This window comes from Aotus nancymaae, unplaced genomic scaffold, assembly GCF_030222135.1.
Source record: "Aotus nancymaae isolate 86718 unplaced genomic scaffold, 86718_ANA_hifiasm-v0.15.2.pri h1tg000064l_1, whole genome shotgun sequence".
NCBI lineage: Eukaryota > Metazoa > Chordata > Mammalia > Primates > Aotidae > Aotus > Aotus nancymaae.
Genome location: NW_026988479.1, coordinates 13,299,584 through 13,322,625, shown reverse-complemented (window position 1 = coordinate 13,322,625; position 23,042 = coordinate 13,299,584). Strand labels below are relative to the sequence as shown.

General features: G+C 44.4%; 1 protein-coding gene across 3 annotated transcripts in view; it reads left to right on the top strand.

Annotated features, from left to right (window-relative positions):
- Positions 1 to 13,541, top strand: part of CDC25C (cell division cycle 25C) — a 46,897-nt gene extending 33,356 nt beyond the window's left edge. For 2 of the 3 annotated variants that reach the window (XM_021664954.2, XM_012476683.3), the window contains exons 9-15: positions 6,173 to 6,325; positions 7,703 to 7,804; positions 10,138 to 10,200; positions 11,578 to 11,676; positions 12,201 to 12,334; positions 12,678 to 12,789; positions 12,967 to 13,541. In XM_021664954.2, coding sequence (XP_021520629.2) covers positions 6,173 to 6,325; positions 7,703 to 7,804; positions 10,138 to 10,200; positions 11,578 to 11,676; positions 12,201 to 12,334; positions 12,678 to 12,789; positions 12,967 to 13,116 — 813 coding nt within the window. In that variant the 3' untranslated portion in view covers positions 13,117 to 13,541. The remainder of the gene's footprint in view (positions 1 to 6,172; positions 6,326 to 7,702; positions 7,805 to 10,137; positions 10,201 to 11,577; positions 11,677 to 12,200; positions 12,335 to 12,677; positions 12,790 to 12,966) is intronic. The other variant, XM_064366361.1, reaches the window with a different exon arrangement.
- Positions 13,542 to 23,042: the final 9,501 nt, after the last annotated feature.

Sequence of the window (23,042 nt, the reverse complement as noted above, 5' to 3'; positions counted from 1 at the left end):
TTTTATTCCATTGTGGTGAGAGAACATACTTAGTGTGATTTCAATCCTTTTACATTTATTTTTATTTTTTTTTGAGACGGAGTTTTGCTCTTGTTACCCAGGCTGGAGTGCAATGGCGCGATCTCGGCTCACCACAACCTCCACCTCCTGGGTTCAGGCAATTCTCCTGCCTCAGCCTCCTGAGTAGCTGGGATTACAGGCACACGCCACCGTGCCCAGCTAATTTTTTGTATTTTTAGTAGAGACGGGGTTTCACCATGTTGACCAGGATGGTCTCTATCTCTTGACCTCGTGATCCACCTGCCTCGGCCTCCCAAAGTGCTGGGATTACAGGTGTGAGCTACCGCGCCCGGCCCTCCTTTTACATTTATTAAGGCTTATTTATTTTTCAAGCATATGGTCTATTGTGAGAATGTACCATGTGTACTTGAAAAGAATATGTATTCTACTGTTGTTGGGTAGAGTGTTCTATAGATGTCTGTTAGGTATAGTTGGTTTATGGTTTATAGTATTTTTTAAATTAGTTTTTGAGGTTTCTAAAAATGGTACCACTGGGTGTGGTGGCTCATGCCTGTAATCCCAGCACTTTGGGAGGCTAAGACAGGAGGACATTTGGACCCAGGAGTTCACAACCAGCCTAGGCAACAAAAAGAGCCCTTGTTTCTACCAAAAAAAAAAAAAAAAAAAAAGCCAGATGTGGTGGTGCAAGCCTGTAGTCCCAGCTATTTGGGAGGCTGAGGTGGGAGGATCACTTGAGCCTGGGATGTTGAGGTTGCAGTGAGCTGTGATCGTACCACTGCACTCCAACCTGGTTGACAGAGTGAGACCCTATCTCAAAAAATAAAAATAAAAAAAAGAAAGGTACCATACTAAATGTAGCTCTCTCACTGGGTGCCTTGTTATTCTCACCCAGGGCCTTTGCATTTGTTGCTCTTTCATCCTAGAACATTCTTTCCCGAGGCAATACATGATTTTCTCCCTTGTTTCAGTCTCATCTCTGCACATAAGTCTTATAAGGACCTTTCCTGACAGATTTCCCAAACCTATGTTTTTCTTTTCATCCTTCTTTATATTGATTTATGGCATTTATCACTATGGAAAGAAGTAAAGAGTGTATTTATTCATTTACTTGTTTGACTCTTTTACTCTTTTGTTCATTGCTGCGTCACCTAGTAGGTACTCAAAATGCATCAAGCTTCCAAATGTGAATTTGGAAGTCAGAGCAGAGGTCTTGACTAAAGATAGAAATTTAGGAGTCGCTGGGCATGGTGGCTCACGCCTATAATCCCAGCACTTTGGGAGGCCGAGATGGGTGGATCACAAGGTCAAGAGATCGAGACCATCCTGGTCAACATGGTGAAACCCCGTCTCTACTAAAAATACAAAAATTAGCTGGGCATGGTGGTGCATGCCTGTAGTCCCAGCTACTCGGGAGGCTGAGGCAGGAGAATTGCTTGAACCTAGGAGACGGAGGCTGCAGTGAGTTGAGATTGCACCATTGCACTCCAGCCTGGGTAACGAGTGAAACTCCGTCTCAAAAAAAAAAAAAAAAAAGAAAAGAAAAAGAAATTTAGGAGTCATTAGCTTAGAGGGAAAATTTAAATTCGTAGGTAGAAGAAATTACCTATGGCTAGAGAGAGGAGATAAAAGAGAAAAGGGCCAGGACCTAACCCTGATGAATCTGGGATCCATCAGAGGTTTGATAGGTGAGGAGGCCTAACAAAGAAAATTGAGAAGGAGCAGAGGAGAGGGCACAGAGGTAGAAGCATCATGATTCTTCTAATGTAGGAGTTGCCTGTACTAGAAATAAAGAACTAGGCCAGGCACCGTGGCTCACACCTGTAATCCTAGTGGGAGGATTACTTTGGGAGGCCGAGGCGGGTGGATCACTTGAGGGCAGGAGTTTGAGACCAGCCTGGCCAACATGGTGAACGCTGTCTCTACTGAAAATACAAAATTTAAAAAATAATAATAATTAAAAAATAAAAATACAAAATTAGCCAGGCATGATGGCCCATGTTTGTGATCCCAGCTATTTGGGAGACTGAGGCAGGAGAATCGCTTGAACCTGGGAAGCAGAGGTTGTAGTGAGCTGAGATAGCACCATTGCACTCTAGCCTGGGCAGCAGAGCCAGACTTTATCTCAATAAAATAACAAAAATAAAAATACAAAAATTAGCCTGGGCCGGGGGGGCGGGTGGTGGCACACGCCTGTAATCCCAACTACTTGGGAGGCTGAGGCAGGAGAATCACTTGAACCCAGAAGTGGAGGTTGCAGTAATCTGAGATTGTGCCACTCCACTCCAGCCTGGGTACCAGAGGGAGGCTCCATCTCAAAAAAATAATAATAATTAAAAATAATTAAAAGAGTAGGAGATGCCGTTGAAGCCAATAAAAATGGAGCAGCCAACTCAATGGAAGCAGATGTGGGGTTCAGGAAAATAATGTGGCTAGAGAAGTGACTCTCAGATGCTACAACGTGAAGGTTGTCAATAGCCTTGACAAGAGCACAAGAAGAGTGGTGTAGGCAGAAGCCAGGCTGGCTTATGTATACTGAAGAGTGTGTCAGCCATGAGGAAATGGTGATGCTGCTTCAGTTTATAAAATAATAATTATTCAATTAAGCCTTTTTATAAAATCTGCAGGTTGAATCTAGTTTAATAAGTTTCCCTCTCTTCTTTTTGGCTTTCTTGGTGTTTAAATACTCCCGTATTTGGAAAGTGTCTAGTGATTCTTTAAAGATGAAAATGGGTAGATGTTGATTGTTATCTAAGCCAAATGATCCTGGGATCTTCCCACATCAGCTTCTGCGAACTGGGAAACTTCTAACTAGCTAGACAGAACTAAAGTACCATCTTCATCATCTCTCCATGACCTCGCACTTACATTCTCTGCAATAAGTTGACATTTCTTTTCATAGAAGTGTATAGGAAAGAAGTAGCTTGCTCTTTTTTTTTTTTTTTTTTTTTCCCAGAGAAAAGACAGAGTCTCGCTCCATTACCCAGGCTGGAATGCAGTGGCATGATCACAGCTCACTGTAGCCTCGTAGCCTCGACCTCCTGGGCTCATTTGATTCTTCCACCTCAGCCTCCCAAGTAGGTGGGACTACAGGCACACATTACCACACCTCGGTAATTATTATATTTTTTTGTAGAGACACAGTTTTACCATGTTGCCCAAGCTGGTTTTAAACTACTAGACTCAAGCGATTCACCCACATTGGTCTCTCAAAGTGTTTGGATTACAGGTGTGAGCCACCATGTCTGGCTGCTGAAGTAGCTATTTCTGTTTATGGAAGTAGTTTTCTGCTATCATTTATTTTTAATGTCTTGTCCTTGGACCATATGAAGATGTTTATCACCTTTATTATCAGCATAATAGCTACCAAAAACTTAAAACATTGGCACAACAGAATAGAGATTTGAGAAATAGACCTATGTACATATGTAATTGGTATTTCAACCAAGATACAAAATAATCAAATGGAGAAAGTATAGTCTTTTCAACAAATTGTTCTGGAGCAATTGGAAATCCTATGTTAAAAAATAAAAGTACTTCAACCCATACCTTACATTATATATGAAAATTAACACAAAATGGATCATAGCTCCAAATCTACAACTTTAAACCATAAAACACCCGAAGAAAGGCCAGGCACGGTGGCTTCTGCCTGTAATCCCAACACTTTGGGAGGCCGAGGCCAGTGGATCACCTGAGGTCAGGAGTTCAAGATCAGCCTGGCCAACGTGATGAAACCCCATCTCTACTAAAAATATAAAAATTAGCCAGGTGTGGTGGCAGATGCCTGTAATCCCAGCTACTCAGGAGGTTGAGGCAAGGAGAATCACTTGAATCTGGGAGGCAGAGGTTGCAGTGAGTCAAGATCGTGCCACTGCACCCCAACCTGGGCGACAGAGTGAGACTCTGTCTCAAAAAAAAAAAAAATCCAAAGAAAACAGGAGAAAATTTTTGTGACCTTGAGTTGGGCAAAAATTTATTGGATACTATGCTTAAAGATGGATACAGACCAGATGTGATGGTTCATGCCTGTAAACCCAGCACTTTGGGAGGCCAAGACAGATGGATCACTTAAGCCCAGGAGTTCGAGACCAGCCTGGGCAACATGGCGAAACCCCGTCACTACAAAAAATACAGAAATTGGCTGGGCATAGTGACGTACTCCTCTAGTCCCAGTTACTCTGGAGGCTGAGTTGAGAGGATTGCTTGAACCTGAGAGGCAGAGGCTGTAATGAGCTAAGATTCCGCCACTGCACTCCAACCAGGGTGACAGAGCGAGCTCCTACCTCAAAAAAAAAAAAAAGGCCGGGCACAGTGGCTCACACCTGTAATCCTAGCACTTTGGGAGGCCGAGGTGGGCAGATCACAAGGTCAGGAAATCGAGACAGACCATCCTGGCCAACATGGTAAAACTCTATCTCTACTAAAAATACAAAAATTAGCTGGTCATGGTGGCACGAGCCTGTAATCTCAGCTACTTGGAGACTGAGGCAGGAGAATCACTTGAACCGGGGAGTCAGAGGTTGCAGTGAGCTGAGATTGTGTCACTGCACTCCAGCCTGGACAGAGTGAGACTCTGTCTCAAAAAATAAAGGATAAGTTTCAATTAGCTAATTAATTGCAAACTCTTAGTAATATGGCTCTTAGCATAATTATTATGGTGTATTCTAGAGAAGCTCTTAAAATCCTTATCTAGCTTTCCCCTGCCTTCTCAGGAAAATTGAAGTTATATGAAGTCATGTCTGTCATGGAGACGAGGCACCCTGCTCCTCAGCACCTCACCACATCTCCTTTCCTACCCTACCTTTGGTTTCTCCATTCATGCATCACTGGCTTCCTGGCCTTGACTGCATCTCTTGGCTTCTTCCTTTTGGGCTTTGGCTCCTGCTACTGCACAATTATTTCTCCATCTTTCAGGTCAGGCTACCAAGAGAGAGAACCTGATTGGCCTAGATTGTTTTTCCTTATTCTAGACCACTAAATAGATGTATTCAACCAGCAATATAGTTGAGTCATCATTGGCTAGCGGGTAGAGTGGATGGGGGCATAGGGCAATGTTTGGGAGGAGTCTAAGGGGAAAGGTATAGAACATTGGCATGTGTAATGTGGACTGTACCATCAGCTGGCACCTCAAGCAAGAGATAGAACCATGTGTGTGGTAAACAGCATAATATCCATGGTTGTTATAATATAAAATGTTATTCCTATTTTCTTCTTCCAGAAACCATTGATGATCAAGCTGCCTTCCAGTTATGGCTCTTTTATTTTTTTGCCCCCTCCTAAATCAATCCTTAACAGGTAGTGAGATAAGGGTTTAGAGAAGGAGCTTTTGCCTGTTCTCTAGGTCAGAGGTAGAGATCTCAAGGTATGTGGGACCAGAGGATAGGATTGTGGATTAGTTGGAAGTTGTTATCAGAGGTCATTTGATAGATCCTCTTGACTCTGGATGTAGCACCCAAACCATGCCTTTCAAATAAACAGTAGTCTATCTGTCCTCTTATACTTTCATCTGTTCCTGTGTAAGCAATTCTCATAGCTAGTTTTTCATGACATTTGAGCCATTTTTTTCCCTGATGGGCTTCACTGGTACTATAGGATTCATAATATCAATCCTATAATGGTCATCATGCTATGTTGATTTTAGTGTGTCCTTTTTTCTTGCATGATGCTTCTTTTGCTATTTTTCTTCTTGGCTTTTCATCTTTAGGTTTGTTGAGGTCCTTAAGTCCTTATTGTCAAGTCCTAGAATCCTAGAGACAAAAATGGACTTATGTTTGTTTGGGTTTTTTTGGTCACATAACTGGAAGGTCTGAGCTTATGTTTGCTTTCTGCTACAAGAACTGGTACATCTAAGACAGTCAGCTGCAGAATTTGGTTTGGCTAGTTAAAACGTCCATGGAGATGGAATATCATGCAGTCCAAGTAGAAAGATGTGAATGGGCCTATGAACACAGGTTGCCTATCCAGGGCCTCTCAAACTTGAGAAATCACCTGGGCATCTTGTTAAAATGCAGATTTTGATTCAATAGGTCTAGGGTATGGCCTAACATCTGGAAATCTGCATTTCAAAGAAGCTCCCAGGAAATGTTGATGCTGCTGGTCTGCAGATACACTTGGAGGAGTAAGAACTGAAGGATTTAATATTCCCAAACAGGCCTCAGTGAACAGAAGCTGCCTATATCGCTCCCCCTCCATGCCGGAGAACTTGAATAGGCTAAGACTGAAGCAGGTGGACAAATGCAAGGACAATGCAATGCCAGATAAAGTAAAAGAAACGTATTTTTCTGGCCAAGGAAAGCTCAGGAAGGTAAGAGCTTTTTAAGATGAAAATCTGTTCATCTCATGTCTTTGCTTTTCTGGTGTGAGGATTGCTTTAGTATGCCTTTTTTGTCTTCCTCTTCTTTATATTTACTTTTTCCTCTTCATTCTTAACATCTTTCAGTCTTTTCTACATCTGTATCCACATGTGAAATATGTATGTAACATAGATATATAAAATATATCTATATTGTACTTTCAGAAATATTGTCATCGGCTGGGTGTGGTGGCTCAGGCCTGTAATCCTAGCACTTTGGGAAGCCAAGGCAGGGGGATTGCCTGAGCTCAGGAGTTCGAGACCAACCTGGGCAACACGGTGAAACCTTGTCTTACTAAAATGCAAAAAATCAGCTGAGCATGTGCCTGTAGTCCCAGCTATTTGGGAGGCAGAGGCAGGACAATCGCTTGAACCCAGGAGGCGGAGGTTGCAGTGAGCCAAGATCATGCTACTGCACTCCAGCCTGGGCAACAGAGCAAGACTCAGTCTCAAGAAAAAAAAAAGAAATGTTGTCATCATACTGTCTTCCTCACCCTTTTTCTTCAAATCTGAAAGAATATAAGGGAACTTTGGTATGGATATTTTACTGCTGTGTCACATGTAGTCTGACAGAAACAACATCATATAGCAGATTGGTTTTGTGGAAAGCAACTTCTAAAAAAGTTAGCCTTTGTTTTTTACCATTCCCAACTTTTAAAAAATTCTAAATAGATGGGAGGATCACTTAAGGCCAGATTTTCAAGACCAGCCTGGTCAACATAGCATGACCCTATCTCTAATAAAAAATAATAAAAGAAAAAAATTAAAATTCTAAATATCTTTGGATATTTTAGGAAATCAACGTATTTATTTATTATTTATTTATTTTCCCCTGAGATGGGGTCTCACTCTGTCATGCAGGCTGGAGTTCAGTGGCATGATCTTGGCTTACTGCAGCCTCAACCTCCTGAGCTCAAGCGATCCTCCCACCTCAGCCTTCCAAGTAGCTGGGACTACAGGCATGTGCCACTATGCCTGGCTAATTTTTGTATTTTTTTGTGGAGATGGGTTTTCACTATGTTTCCCAGGCTGGTCTTGAACTTCTGGGTTCAAGCAATCCTTTTGCCTTGGCCTCCCGAAGTACTGGGATACCTATTTATTTATTTATTATTTTAGAGGCAGAGTCTCACTCCATCACCCAGGCTGGAGTGCAATGGTGTGATCATAGCTGACTACAGCCTTGGCCTCATGGGCTCAAGTGATCCTCCCATGTCAGCCTCCCAAGTAGCTAGAATTATAGGCGTGAGCCACCATGCCCTGCTCCATCCACTTGTTTTAAAACCTTTAACATGAGGATTGGGTGCGGGGTGGGAATCTTGTCATCTTCAGGGCTTACATTTAAAGAAGACAGTCTCTCTGTGTGACATTAATATCACTGAGATGCTGGAGGAAGATTCTAACCAGGGGCATCTGATTGGTGATTTTTCCAAGGTGAGTTCGGTTACACCCATCCTGTATTTCAGTGAGTCATTTTGGATCTGAATCTTCTCTGTGTGCGTAGAATGCTCAGTGTAATTACAAATCTTCACCAAGTACTCTTTGATAACCTGACAGTGCTCTAGTGGTAGATACAGGCCCTAAGCCTTTCCAGAGAGAAAATATTTCTTATTCTCTGGGAAAATCCAGAACAAAGGGAAAAGTATGAGACTTTTACTTTTTTTTCTATTTAAAAACATATTTTAAAATTATGTAAATAATACTTGATTGTTACAGAAAAAAGTAGAAATAAAGAAATTTATCCCAGACTTTATTAACCAGGGTAATTATTGCTTGGCATATATTCCTTTTTTCCCCCATTGCCTGTGTAATTGCAGAAGGTATATATTCTTACACATTTTTTTCTGTGTTTTTACAAACATATATACAAAAAAAAAATACAGTTTTTGCTTTTCCACAAAAATAGTTTATATTGTTTTGTTATCTGTACTCTCATTTAATAATCATATCAGGAGCATCTGAGCATCTTTTATCTTTTCTTTTTTTTTTGAGATGGAGTCTTGCTCTGTCACCCAGGCTGGAGTGCAATGGTACAATCTCAGCTCACTGCAACCTCCGCCTCCTGGTTCAAGTGATTCTCCTGCCTCAGCCTGCCAAGCAGCTGGGACTACAGGCGTGCACCACCATGCCCAACTAATTTTTTGTATTTTTAGTAGGAACGGGGTTTCACCATATTGGCCAGGCTGGTCTTGAACCCCTGACCTTGTGATCTACCCACCTCGGCCTCCCAAAGTGCTGGGATTACAGATTTGAGCTACCGTGCCCAGCCTCTTTTTTAATATTAATAAGCAGTTATGCTTCATCCTTTCTTTCTTTTTTAAGAGTCAAGGTCTTGCTCTTTTGCCCAGGCTAAGTACATTGGCATGATCATAGCTCACTTCAGCCTCGAGCTCCTGGCCTTAAGAAATTATCTCTCTCCTTGGCCTCCCAAAGCACTGGGATTGCAGGAATGAGACGCCATGCCTAGCCCATTTCATCATTTTTAATAGCTCCGTATTATTTCATTGTTTTGGCTGCTCATAATTTCTTCATAAATCCCTTCTTTTTTTTTTTTTTTTTTTTTTTTTTTTTTTGAGACGGAGTTTCGCTCTTGATACCCAGGCTGGAGCGCAATGGCGCGATCTCGGCTCACCGCAATCTCCGCCTCCTGGGTTCAGGCAATTCTCCTGCCTCAGCCTCCTGAGTAGCTGGGATTACAGGCACGCGCCACCGTGCCCAGCTAATTTTTTGTATTAGTAGAGACGGGGTTTCACCATGTTGACCAGGATGGTCTCGATCTCTTGACCTCGTGATCCACCCGCCTCGGCCTCCCAAAGTGCTGGGATTACAGGCTTGAGCCACCGCGCCCGGCCCCATAAATCCCTTCTTATAAGATATTTAGTTTTACAATTTTTTCTTTTTTCTTTTTTTTTGAGACGGAGTTTCGCTCTTGTTACCCAGGCTGGAGTGCAATGGCGTGATCTCGGCTCACCGCAACCTCTGCCTCCTGGGTTCAGGCAATTCTCCTGCCTCAGCCTCCTGAGTAGCTGGGATTACAGGCACGCGCCACCATGCCCAGCTAATTTTTTGTATTTTTAGTAGAGACGGGGTTTCACCATGTTGACCAGGATGGTCTCAATCTCTTGACCTCGTGATCCACCCGCCTCGGCCTCCCAAAGTGCTGGGATTACAGGCGTGAGCCACCGCACCCGGCACAATTTTTTTCTTATGAATGATACCAAGATGAACATATTTGTAGAGAAATCTAAAACTTTGTACACATCCTTGATGAGTTCTTTAGGATTAGAAATAGACTTGATGTATATGCGCTTTATAGAGACCACGGATTTTTTTTTTTTTTTTGAAGTCCTCTGAGGTTTTAAGAGTCATTTGGCGCCGGGCGCGGTGGCTCAAGCCTGTAATCCCAGCACTTTGGGAGGCCGAGGCGGGTGGATCACGAGGTCAAGAGATCGAGACCATCCTGGTCAACATGGTGAAACCCCGTCTCTACTAATACAAAAAAATTAGCTGGGCATGGTGGCGCGTGCCTGTAGTCCCAGCTACTCAGGAGGCTCAGGCAGGAGAATTGCCTGAACCCAGGAGGCGGAGGTTGCGGTGAGCCGAGATCACGCCATTGCACTCTAGCCTGGGTAATGAGCGAAACTCCGTCTCAAAAAAAAAAAAAAAAAAAAAAAGAGTCATTTGGAAAGAAGGACAAAATGAGGGTCTTTGATCTCAAACTTGGGTGTGGAATACTTACTGTTATTTCAGCTCTCGTGTATTTCTAGGTATGTGCACTGCCAACCGTGTCAGGGAAACACCAAGATCTGAAGTATGTCAGCCCAGAAACAGTAAGCAGATTTCTGGAGATGGTAACTGGTTACATAAGCTACCATCTGGTCTGTTCTGTCCCTAAAATCCCCATTTCCATTTGTATTTCTTTCACTGTGTTCACTCACATAGGCTCCTTATTCAACTGAAGCTATGTTAAAGGACTCCTTTTTCCCCTGCTCTTCTTTCTCCTTCATTTTTAGTTAAACAAATGATACGTAATTATTGTAAAAAGAAAAAAGGGAGGGGTCAGGCGTGGTGGCTCACGCCTGTAATCCCAGCACTTTGGGAGGCCAAGGCAGGCAGATCACTTGAGGCCAGGAGTTCGAGACCACCCTAGCCAACATGGCAAAACTCCATGTCTACTAAAAATACAAAGAAAATTAGCCAGGCATGGTAGTGTGCACCTGTAATCGCAGCTGATCAGGAGACTCAGGCAGGAGAATCACTTGAACCTGGGGAGCGGAGGTCACGGTGAGCCGAGATTGCGCCATTGCACTCCAGCCTGGGCAGCAAGAGTGAAACTCCATCTCAAAAAAAAAAAAAAGAAAAAAGAAAAAGAAAAAAAGAAATGGGATCATGATGTACATGTAGTATTGAAATTTGCTTAGTAAGACATAGATATCTTTCTATATCAATAATAAGATATCTATATCATCATTTTAATGCCTATATAGTGCTCTATTCTACTGGCATGTACAATTTATTTTACGAAACCTGTATTATTGAATATTGAAGTTATTTCTAATATTTTGATAATATAAAACAATGCTGAGATTAATCTCATTGTGCCTACATTTTTGTGTACTTTTCCTGTTTACTTAAGATGTTAGAAATTGCTGGGTCAAAGTGTAATTACATTTATTTGTTTATGCATTTACAAAGTTCCCTCCAGAAAAGCTGAACCAATTTACACTTTTACAAGTTGCTTCAGTTTCTTCCTCTAGGTATAAATCTTTTCCTTCCATAGCCTTCCCTGAAAGACTTACTTTCTTCCTTTATGATAGTGGGTAGGGAACCATTTTGCATCTCTTCCTGCAATTTTGAGATCTCTAGCTGCTACCTCTGCCACTGCAGAAGTCCTTGGACGTCTCCTGAGAGGCTGATTCCAGCCATGCCTGTCCCCAGAGGGGTAGCCTGAATATGGTTTTCCTTCCTTGGTATCTTGGCAATGCCAGCTATTCTGATTCTCTAAAAGGGCCACTTCCTGTTTCATTCTCTTTTGTGGGTAGGGCTGAACCACTGTCACATGTCAAATATGGGATGACTTTGGAGACTGGACATACAGTGGAATCCCAGGTGACTAACAGGAATATGCTTGTAAGGAACTGTGTCATTGGCCCTTCTCTCCCTCAGAGTGGCAGTGAGCAGAGTATTCAGTCATTGTTTCTGTGCAGGTGGCTGCCTTACTGTTGGGGAAGTTCCAGGGTCTGATTGAGAAGTTTTATGTCATTGATTGTCGCTATCCATATGAGTACCTGGGAGGACACATCCAGGTGAGACCATATTCTGGCCATTAGTAGGGGAGGACTGGAGGTAGCTCTTTATTGAGAAGAGTCTGTGGACAAAGGGGCCTATGAACTCTAGAATTGGGACAGATATTACATACTTGAAGTACATCAAGGCTGAGGTCTTCCTTGTTTTAATTCTGTATACCTTAAGCGGCTTACTTTCCCTTTTTCTCTTAGACCAATATCCCAAGGGCTCCTACCTAGAAATAAAAACATTAATCCAAGGACTGAAGCACTTTGCAAACACTATTCATGAACATTCCTCACAGTGATCCATATTCTTCCAGTGGTTCAGTTCTGTGAACATTTATTGAACATCTACTACATACCAACCTCTATGCCAGGCGTTCAGGGTATATACAGAGATATACTTAGACTTCTGCCCTGAGGATGCTTATAGTCCAGCTTTTCTGGTCCAAATATCCCAAGTTGGTATCCCAGTCATTTCTAAGTAATGGCACTGTCCATAAGCCCTTGAGGAAATGCTTATTAAAATTATTTTTCTACAGGGAGCCTTAAACTTGTATAGTCAGGAAGAACTATTTAACTTCTTTCTAAAGAAGCCCATTGTCCCTTTGGACACCCAGAAGAGAATAATCATCGTGTTCCACTGTGAATTCTCCTCAGAGAGGGGCCCCCGAATGTGAGTATCTAAATGGGGTAGGGCAGGTGATGGAAATGGATTTTGAGTTGGACTTTCCAGACCAGTTCAGACAGAGATTGACTGGATTCTTTAGTTTGAAGAATGTTAGGGAGGTTGAAGGAAGACATTCTAAAATTCAAAAGTTTGGAGCTATAAAGGAAAAGGGATTGAGAATGAGGCCACAGTAGAGGAAAGGAGGAAGGGTGGTGCTACTTGGACCTTGTTTTGCAAACACAGTGAGATTGGAAAGTCCTGTTTGGGGTTAGCAGGATCCCAGTGAATGGCCCCTGGAATCCTGACCTTCTTTCTTTCCACCCCACCCATCTCTGGGTTCTCTCTAAAGGTGCCGTTCTCTGCGAGAAGAGGACAGATCTCTGAACCAGTATCCTGCATTGTACTACCCAGAGCTATATATCCTTAAAGGCGGCTACAGAGACTTCTTTCCAGAATATACGGTAAAGGGTGGGGCATGCAGGGAGTCAACTTTAGCACCCAGTTCCCCGGGCCTGCAAAGCCCTCAGACAAGAAACTGCTGCTCCTCCTTAACCACTGCCAGCAGCAGCGTCTCTATTATCCTTCGTAGGCAGAGTTCAGGAGTCTAGAGATCCCTTACTCTGTCCCTTACCTTTCAGGAGCTGTGTGAACCACAGAGCTATTGCCCTATGCATCACCAGGACCACAAGGCTGAGTTGCTGAGGTGTCGAAGCCAAAGCAAAATGCAGGAAGGGGAGCGGCAGCTGCTAGAGCAAATTGCCCTTCTGGTGAAGGACATGAGCCCATGATAACAGACCAGCCACTGCCTGCTAACAGGTCATCCAAAGACACTGCAGAAATCCTGAGTAGAAAGAGGCCTTCTGGACGGCCAAACTCAAGATTGTTAAAAGATGTCTGTAAACCAAAAGGCTGCCAACCTGTTGAAATGCCAGGCCCGGGAATGGATAAGGTTTCAGCTTGCTGAAACCTGGTGACAGAGTCCTGGAGCTGACTGTATAAGGCAGCCTTGAGTTGTATAGAGATTCGTGTTGGTTCAGGGAACTCTGGCATTCCTCTTCCAAACTCCTCATGTCTTCTCACAAGCCAGCCAACTCTTTCTTTCTCTTGGCTTCTGGCTATTCAAAAGTTATCTTCCTTCTTTCTTTGTATTTTCCTTCATTGTTTTCCCCTCTCCCCTTTTTAAAAATGTAAAAATAAACACTGCAGAGTGAGAGATATGATTGTGAGCCTACCCTGCTCCTAGAAGAGCTGTATATAGAGATCACCAAGTTCAACTCCTTCAGACATACCATCTTTATTCATAGCCAACATGCTTTTCTCCAAACCAGTAATTCTTAGGCTGGGTGTGGTGGCTCATACCTATAATCCTAACACTTTGAGATGCCAAGGTGGGCGGATCACTTGAGGTCATGAGTTCGATGCCAGCCTGGCCAACATGATGAGAACACTTTGGGAGGCCAAGGTGGGCGAATCACTTGAGGTCATGAGTTCGAGGCCAGCCTGGCCAACATGGTGAGACCCCATCTCTATTAAAAATACAAACATTAGCTGGGTATGGTGATGTGTGCCTGTAGTCCCTGCTACTCAGGAGGCGGAGGCAGGAGAATCACTTGAACTCAGGAAGTGAAGGTTGCAGTGAGCTGAGATCACACCATTGCACTCCAGCCTAGGCAACAGAGCAAGACTCTGTCTCAAAACAAAACAAAACAAAAAACCAGTAATTCTCAAAGTTTGGACCCTGGACTATCAACATCATCTGAACTTGTTTGAAATACAGATGTTTGGATGTATGGGCATTCTGGCTGCAATATCTGTCACCCCATTGATCGCCAGGGTTGAAATATAGATGTTCAGGCCTCACCTCAGTCCTCTTAAATAAGAACTTCTGAGGTTAGGGCTCAGAAATATGAGTTTTAAAAATCTCCCTTTTCAGTTGATTTGAATACATGCTAAGGCTTAAGAACTAGTGCTCTGGTTATCCCAGCACTTTGGGAGGCCAAGGTGGGCGGATCACTTGAGGTCAGAAGTTTGAGACCAGCCTGAAATCCCATCTCTGCTAAAAAAAAAAAAATGCAAAAATTAACCAGGCATGGTGGCACATAACTGTAATTCCAGCTACTAGGGTGGCTGAGGCAGGAGAATCACTTGAACTTGGGAGGCAGTGGTTGCAGTGAGCCAAAATCCACTGCACTCCAGCCTGGGCAACAGAGTAAATTCCATCTCAAAAGAAAAAAAGAACCAATGCTCTGGAATTAAGGTAAGCCTGTCAAACTGTTTTCTTCAGCAATATCCTAGGCTTTCCTTTTCTAGATCATTCCATGGTATGAGTTACTAAAAGTGCCCCACAGACTCAGCAGCATGTGGTATCTAGGCATTCTCTAAGGCAGATGACAAATCTCAGTTGGGCTCAGAGGTTCCCCATCAGCAGTGGCTCACGCCTGTTATCACAGCACTTTGGGAGGATGAGGCTGTCAGGAGTTTGAGACCACCCCAGTGAACATGGCAAAACCCCATTTCTACTAAATATACAAAAATTAGTCGGGCCTGGTGGCGGGCACCTGTAATCCCAGCTACTCGGGAGACTGAGGCAGGAGAATCCCTTGATCTTGGGAGACAGAGGTTGCAGTGAGCGAGATCACGCCACTGCACTCCAACCTGGGCAGCAGAGTGAGACTCCATCTCAACAAAAAAAAAAAGTTCCATATATATGGCTTCAGGGGGATTTTGACTTTTAAGTCTTTTCTCCACTCCATTTCACATCTCACAAAGGCAAGTTGTAGGATTTACAATGGTTGGAAGTAGAGATTTGTGATATATGAAGATAGGAATAAAACAAAGCAAGATCTGTTAGACTTCAGGAAGATTTTTAAACTGTATTCATCAGCAGTATCCCAGGGTTTCCTTTCTTGGCGCTTTTTAGTATGAATAGGCTTTTATCTGCAGTGAGGTGAGGCCCTACTTGGTCTTGGGTGGCAGTGGAATTGACCGAACATTGTCATTCTCTGGTATTAACCTAGTAGTACTGATAGCCCAGGACTGAAAAGGACAAAGCCCTCTACAGCCCAGGCTGAGACAGAATAAAGACAAATATACTACCTTCCCAGGTTTTGGAACAGAGAGACTTTTTTTTTTTTTTGAGACGGAGTTTCCCTCTTGTTACCCAGGCTGGAGTGCAATGGCACGATCTCGGCTCACCGCAACCTCCGCCTCCTGGGTTCAGGCAATTCTCCTGCCTCAGCCTCCTGAGTAGCTGGGATTACAGGCACGCGACACCATGCCCAGCTAATTGTTTTTGTATTTTTTTTTAGTAGAGACGAGGTTTCACCATGTTGACCAGGATGGTCTCGATCTCTTGACCTCGTGATCCACCTGCCTCGGCCTCCCAAAGTGCTGGGATTACAGGCGTGAGCCACCGCGCCCGCCCACAGAGAGACTTTTTTAAAGTGAGTGGGAGGGAAGGGGAGTTGTAGCCATAGGGCAGCCCACGCATGTGCCTGAGTGGCTGGACTGGTTTTTTAATTTTTTTATTTGGCAAGGTTTGCACATGCTCTTGCCCTAGAGTGCTGCATGCATGCTTCGCAGCAGAGGGCACTGCTGTATTCTCCAAGCCATTCAGCTGAAGCCTGTAGCATCCACTCCTAGCTACTGCCTGTCTAAAAAGAAGCTGCCTCCGTGGCCTTCTCCCTAAACCCTTGAGCTCACAGCCCAGAAGGTCTTGGGGAAAGAGGAAAGCTGCTGCTACATTAGGTGGAGATGGCCAAATGAAAGCTGCTGCTCCTCTGCCCCACCCACACGTGCCCCTGTAGGAATTCCAAGTTCCAACATGGGAAGAGATTGATGTACGTGAGCCCACGTGTTAGTAGTCTTAAGTGGAAATTGTGAGTTGTAAAACAAAAAACTAAGGCTTAATTATCTTCTTTATGGAAAACTGTATTTTCTTCAAAGTCAACATTTTTTGATAGGGTTTTTTTTTTTTTTTTTTTTGAGACGGAGTTTCGCTCTTGTTACCCAGGCTGGAGTGCAGTGGCACAATCTCGGCCCACCTCAACCTCCGCCTCCTGGGTTCAGGCAATTCTGCCTCATCCTCTTGAGTAGCTGGGATTACAGGCACATGCCACTATGCCCAGCTAATTTTTTGTATTTTTAGTAGAGACGGGGTTTCACCATGTTGACCAGAATGGTCTTGATCTCTTGACCTCGTGATCCACCCGCCTCGGCCTCCCAAAGCGCTGGGATTACAGGCGTGAGCCACCGCGCCTGGCCCTTTTGGTATGATTTTTTAGAGACGAGGTCTCACTATGTTGCCCAGGCAGGAGTACAGTGGCTATTCACAGGTGCGATCCCATGACTGATCAGCATGGGAGTTTTGACCTGCTCCGTTTCTGACTTGGGCTGGTTCACCCCTCCTTAGGCAACCTGGTGGTCCCCTGCTCCCAGGAGGTCACCATATTGATGCTGAACTTAGTGCGGGCACCTGATCGGCATAGCACACTGCAGCCCAGAACTCCTGGACTCAAGTGATCCTCCCACCTCAGCCTCCCGAGTAGCTGGGACTACAGGCATGCGCTACCGCACCTGGCAGTATGATTTATAATATCCTCTCACTGTATAGGGACTATATGATTTAATTCATGTTATTTTCAGAAATAACAACAGTAGCTGACATTTTTCAGGTGCTTACTACATATAAGACTGTCTCTAAACTCATATATATACACACTGATTTACTTTTCACAACAAGCCCATGAGACAGGTACTCATTATTATGTGCATTTCTTTATGAAGATAAATTAAGGAACAGAGGGATTAAGTAATTTTTTTTTTTGAGATAGGGTCTCAATTGTCACGGCTGGAGTGCAGTGACATGGTCTCAGCTCACTGCAACCTCCATCTCCCAGACTCAGGCAATCCTCTCACCTCTGCATCTGAGTAGCTGGGATCACAGGCATGTGCCACCATGCCTGGATAATATAATTTTTGTATTTGTTTTTCTAATTTTAATTTTTTTTTTTTTTAAATGAAGTCTCGATTTGGCTTACTACAGCTTCCACCTCCCGGGTTCAAGAGATTCTCCTGCCTCAGCCTCCCAAGTAGTTGGGACTCCAGGCGCATGCCACCACGCCTGGCTGATTTTTTGTATTTTTAGTAGAGATGGGGTTTCACCATGTTAGCTGGGATGGCCTCTCTGACCTGGTGATCCACCTGCCGCGGCCTCCCAAAGTGCCGGGATTATAGGTGTGAGCCACCATGCTGGTCTCAAAATCCTGGGCTCAAGTGATTTGCCCACCTTGACCTCCGAAAGTGCTGAGATTACAGGCATGAGCCACTGCGCCCAGCCAAGTAACTTGTTTAAGATCACAAAGCTAATTAATAGTGGAGTAGGGATTTGATCCAAGATAGTATGGCTCCAGAGCCTGTCCACTTCATGAATTTTGCTGTTACCAAACCTTCATCAAAGAACAGCGTGCCAAGGTAGGCGCAGTGGCTCATGTCTTAATCCTAGCACTTTAAGAGGCCAAAGTGGGAGGATCCCTTGAGACCAGGAGTTTAAGACCAGCCTGGACAACATAGCATCTCTAGAATAAGAATAAACTTAGCTGGGGCCAGGCACAGTGGCTGACGCCTGTAATCCCAGCACTTTGGGAGGCTGAGGCAGGTGGATCACGAGGTCAGGAGTTCAAAACCAGCCTGGCCAACATAATGAAACTCTGTCCCTACTAAAAATATTTTAAAAATTAGCCAGATGTGGTATCCCATGCCTGTAATCCCAGCTATTTGGGAGGCTGAGGCAGGAGAATTGCTTGAACTTGGGAGGCAGAGGTTGCAGTGAGCCGAGATTGTGCCATTGCACTCCAGCCTGGTTGACAGAGACTCCGTTTCAAAAGAAAAAAGAATAAACTTAGCTGGGCATAGTGGTGTGCACTTGTAGCTACTTGGGGGGCTCAGGCAGGAGAATGGCTTGAGTCCAGGAGGTTGAGGTTGCATTGAGCTATGATCCAGCCACTGTACTGTAGCCTGGATAGCAGCAAGACCCTGTCTTAAAAAAAAAAAAAAGTATGCCTTTCCAGAGTTGGCACTGCTTTTGCTTTTTCACTGTTTTGGGTGTTAAATCTATAAGAGCCTCAATGGTAAGTTCTTGAGAATCTGGGGCCATAAGGGTTGCTTGGACTTGAGAGATAAAGAGCAGGCACTAAAACCCCAGCCTAGAGACCTCAGTATGAGGCTGTGTAGGGGGTGTGCTCAGCATTGGTGCCCTTGCACTGACTGGTATTTATTCATCAGGAAGGCAACATTGAACAGAAATCTTTTGATCTAAAAACTGCTTCTCCAGGCCAGGTGCAGTGACTCATGCCTGTAATCTCAGCATTTTGGAAGGTCAAGGAGGGTGGATCACCTGAGGTCAAAAGTTTGAGACCAGCCTGGGCAATATAGTGAGGCCTCCATCTCTACAGAAAATTTAAGAAATTAGCTAGGCACAGTGGCACGTGTCCGTAGGCCCAGCTATTCAGGAGGCTGAGGTGGGAGGATCACTTGAGCTCAGGAGGTGCATGTTACAGTGAGCTGAGACTGTACCACTGCACTCCAGCCTGGGTGACAGAGCGAGACTCTGTCTCAAAAATATACATTTAAAATTTTTTTTTTTTTTTTTTTTTTTTTTTTTTTTTGTTGAGACGGAGTTTCACTCTTGTTACCCAGGCTGGAGTGCAATGGCACGATCTCGGCTCACCGCAACCTCCACCTCCTGGGTTCAGGCAATTCTCCTGCCTCAGCTTCCTGAGTAGCTGGGATTATAGGCATGCGCCACCATGCCCAGCTAATTTTTTGTATTTTTAGTAGAGACGGGGTTTCACCATGTTGACCAGGATGGTCTTGATCTCTTGACCTCGTGATCCACCCGCCTCAGCCTCCCAAAGTGCTGGGATTACAGGCGTGAGCCACCGCGCCCAGCCTAAAAAATTTTTTTGAAATTGCTTCTTGTCAATCTTGGCTCAGGACCTGGCTGACCTCTGACATACAGAAGAGAATATATTAGGCCATTCTTCCATTGCTATAAAGAAATAACTGAGACTGGGCTCACACCTGTAATCCTAACACTGGAAGACCGAGGCTGGAGGATCACTTGAGCCTGGGAGTTCAAGACCATCTGGGCAACATGGTGAAACCCTGTCTCTACAAAGAATTTTTTTTTTTTTTTTTTGAGATGGAGTCTCGCTCTGTCACCAGGCTGGAGTGCAGTGGCATGATCTCGGCTCACTGCAGCCTCCACCTCCCAGGTTCAAGCTATTTCCCTGCCTCAGCCTCTCGAGTAGCTGGGATTACAGGCATGCCCCACCAGGCCCAGCTAATTTTTTGTATTTTAGTAGAGACGGGATTTCACCATGTTGGCCAGGATGGTATCGATCTCCTGACCTCGTGATCCGCCCGCCTCGGCCTCCCAAAGTGCTGGGATTACAGGTGTGAGCCACTGCACCTGGCCAAATTTTTTTGTTTAAGATGGAGTTTCACTCTTGTTGCCCAGGCTCGAGTGCAATGGTACAATTTTGTCTCACTGCAACCTCCGCCTCCCGAGTTCAAGCAGTTCTCCTGCCTCAGCCTCCCGAATAGCTGGGATTACAGGCACCTGCCACCATGCCTTGCTAAATTTTTTGTATTTTTAGTAGAGATGGAGTTTCACCATGTTGGCCAGGCTAGTCTCAAACTCCTGACTTCAGATGATCCACCCGCCTCAGCCTTCCAAAGTGCTGGGATTACAAGTGTGAGCCACTGCGCCTGGCCCTCTATGAAGAATTTTTAAAAATTAACCAGATGTGGCAGTGTGCATCTGTAGTCCTAGCTACTTGAGAGGCTGAAGTGGCAGAATCACTTGAGCACATGAGATCGAGGCTGTGGTGAGCCGTGATTGCACCACTGTGATGCAGCCTGGGCAACAGAGTGAGACCCTATCTCAAAAAAAAAAAAAAAGAAAAACAGAAAGAAAGAAAGGAAAAAAATACCTAAGGCTGGGTAATTTTTTTTTTTTTTGAGGCAGGGTCTCACTTTGTCACCCAGGCTAGAGTACAGTGGCATGATCTTGGCTCACTGCAACCTCTGCCTTAGCCTCCCAAGTAGCTGGGACTATAAGCCCACAACACTATGCCCAGCTGACCACCATGCTTACCTGGGAGACTGAGCAATTTATAAAGAAAAGAGGCTTACTTAGCTCATGATTCTGCAGGCTTTACAGGAAGCATGGTGTTGACATCTGCTCAGCTTCTGGGTAGGCCTCCAGAAGCTTACAATCATGGCAGAAGGAGAAGGAGAGGCAGACATGTCACATGTTCAGAGCAGGAGCAAGAGAGGGAGGGAGTGATGGGAGGAGGTGCCACAAACTTTAAAATGACTAGATCTTTTGTGAACTCAGTGACAGCTCACTTATCCCCAAGAGGATGGCCCAAGCCATTCATGAAGGATCCACCCCCAAGATCCAGACACCTCCCACCAGGCCTCACCTCAAACATTAGGGATTACATTTCATCATGAGATTTGGGTGGGAACAAATAACCACAGATATATTAAGATGGAATATTTCCCTTTCTTTATCAGGAGTATAAAGTAGGAGGCATGGGGGATTCTCTCCCCATTCTGTTCAGGCATAAGTTAAGGAAACACCAATTCCTTTAAACATGTGCATCTGGAGTTGTCAATTCTGAGTATCACAGGTATTGAAATATGACACAGTCCCTGCCCTCAAGAAACTGACAAGGTAGAAAAGTAGAAAATGGTTCTTTTTGTTTCCATCCCTATAAGCACTCTGGTCCAGTAGTATATTCAGCAAAAGGAACAAAAAGTGCCTCTTCCAGCTCCAAATCAGAAGGTCAGGTGGTAGGGGCTGGCCGAGTTCACAGAATAATTAACTCCCGCATGATGATATTTATTCAGTCCTTGCTATATGCCAGGTATAATCTACACCTTTTTTTTTTTTTTTTGAGTCGGATTCTTACTCTGTCGCCCAGGCTGGAGTGCAATGGCACAATCTCGGCTCACTGCAACCTCCGCCTCCCGGGTTCAAGCAATTCTCCTGCCTCAACCTCCCGAGTAGCAGAGATTACAGGCACCCACCACCACGCCTGGCTAATTTTTGTATTTTTAGTAGAGATGGGGTTTCACCATATTGGCCAGGCTGGTCTTTTGGGCAGGCTGGTCTCGAACTCCTGATCTCGTGATCCGCCCTCCTCAGTCCCTCCTGGACCGCATGAGCCACTGTGCCCGGTCTACATCTTCATTTAATAATATACTAATTTAATCCTTACAACTGTTATATGAAATAGATACTATTATCCTTAATTTTGTAGTTGAAGAAATGGAAGCACAGAAAAATTAAGTGACTTGCGCAAGGTCACCCAGCTAGTGTCAGCATTTGAATCCAGGCACTCTGTAAAGCTTGTGGTCTTAACTATTTATTATACTGCTAACATCCTGGATTAGGATAGCAGCAGGAATTAAAGCTCAACAGAGGACTTGAGAGAAGGTAGAAACCATGTAATCTGACCATAAGAGGAGAAAATTGAGATTACAAGTGAAAGTGGAATAAGATACAGGGTCTTTGGACATTTGAGCTACAATCAGTGGATTATAAGGCCCTCCTAGGGTGGGATTTGTGTCTTAATCATTTTGCACCTAGCATAAAGCTGGGCTCGTAATCAGTCTCAAAAGACATTATTGAATTGAATGATGGCTGAGTAACATCATCTTTGTAGAAAGGGCTAGCTCATTTGTCATTGTCCACAAGGGGCAATGCTGCTTATCTAGCAGGTGTTGGCAGTCACAGAGGACATGGTTTGTGAAGAGGATGTGCTGGAGGGCTGTCAGTATTAGTCTTGGAGTCACATTTATTTGCAGAGGCTTCTCCAATCCTCATTAAAGGCCCAGTGATGTCAGGCTCTTTACCCCTGTACTCAGAAATATGCACCAGGCATCTCATTTTCTCTCATGGAAAGGCTGGCCTTTTACAGGTGGGGTTGGTCATTGTTCCCAGTCCATCAGCTTGACCCTGTCCCTGCATTCTTGTTCTATTCTGCGGGGACAGCACTGGAATAGACACCGAGTATCTTTCAGAGTGGGCACCCTGAGCAAACGTCCTTTCCCAACCCCTTTTCCTGCCCCAAACTTGATTTGGCTTGGTGGCTGGAGGAGGGGGAGGGCAGAGGAGACACCCCTTGACCACCTGACATCTTTGGTGGTTCATGGGTCTCAGCCTTTTCCTAGCATCCCGACCAGCCTGAAATTGTTACATTTTGCTTTATAAATTTCTTTTTTAAAGTATTGTCAGTTTGGGGAAAAAAAAAAAAAAAACTATTGTCTGTATGTAAGAGAAAATGAGGTGCCTGGAGCATATTTCTCTCTGGCAATGGAGTGGAGGGCCTGACATCATGAGGCCTTTAATTGTAGTTCCCCAGCTTCATGTTCCCTAACCCTTCTGGGGAGGAGGGCTTGGGAAAGGCACATGGAAGTAGGGTGGAGCTGGGGAAAAACAGGCCTTGTACAAAAGCTGAGTAGCCAGATGTTCACTTTTACAGCTCTTCTGTAAAACTGGCAGGGCAGATATAGATTAAAACGAAGGACAAACTCCATTTAAAGTGCATTACAGCTCAAGAACCAGCACCCCCTGGGCAGGAGAAGGGAGGGAAGGGCACAGAGGCCATATCAGTCTACTTCCTTATCTAGGGCCACATGT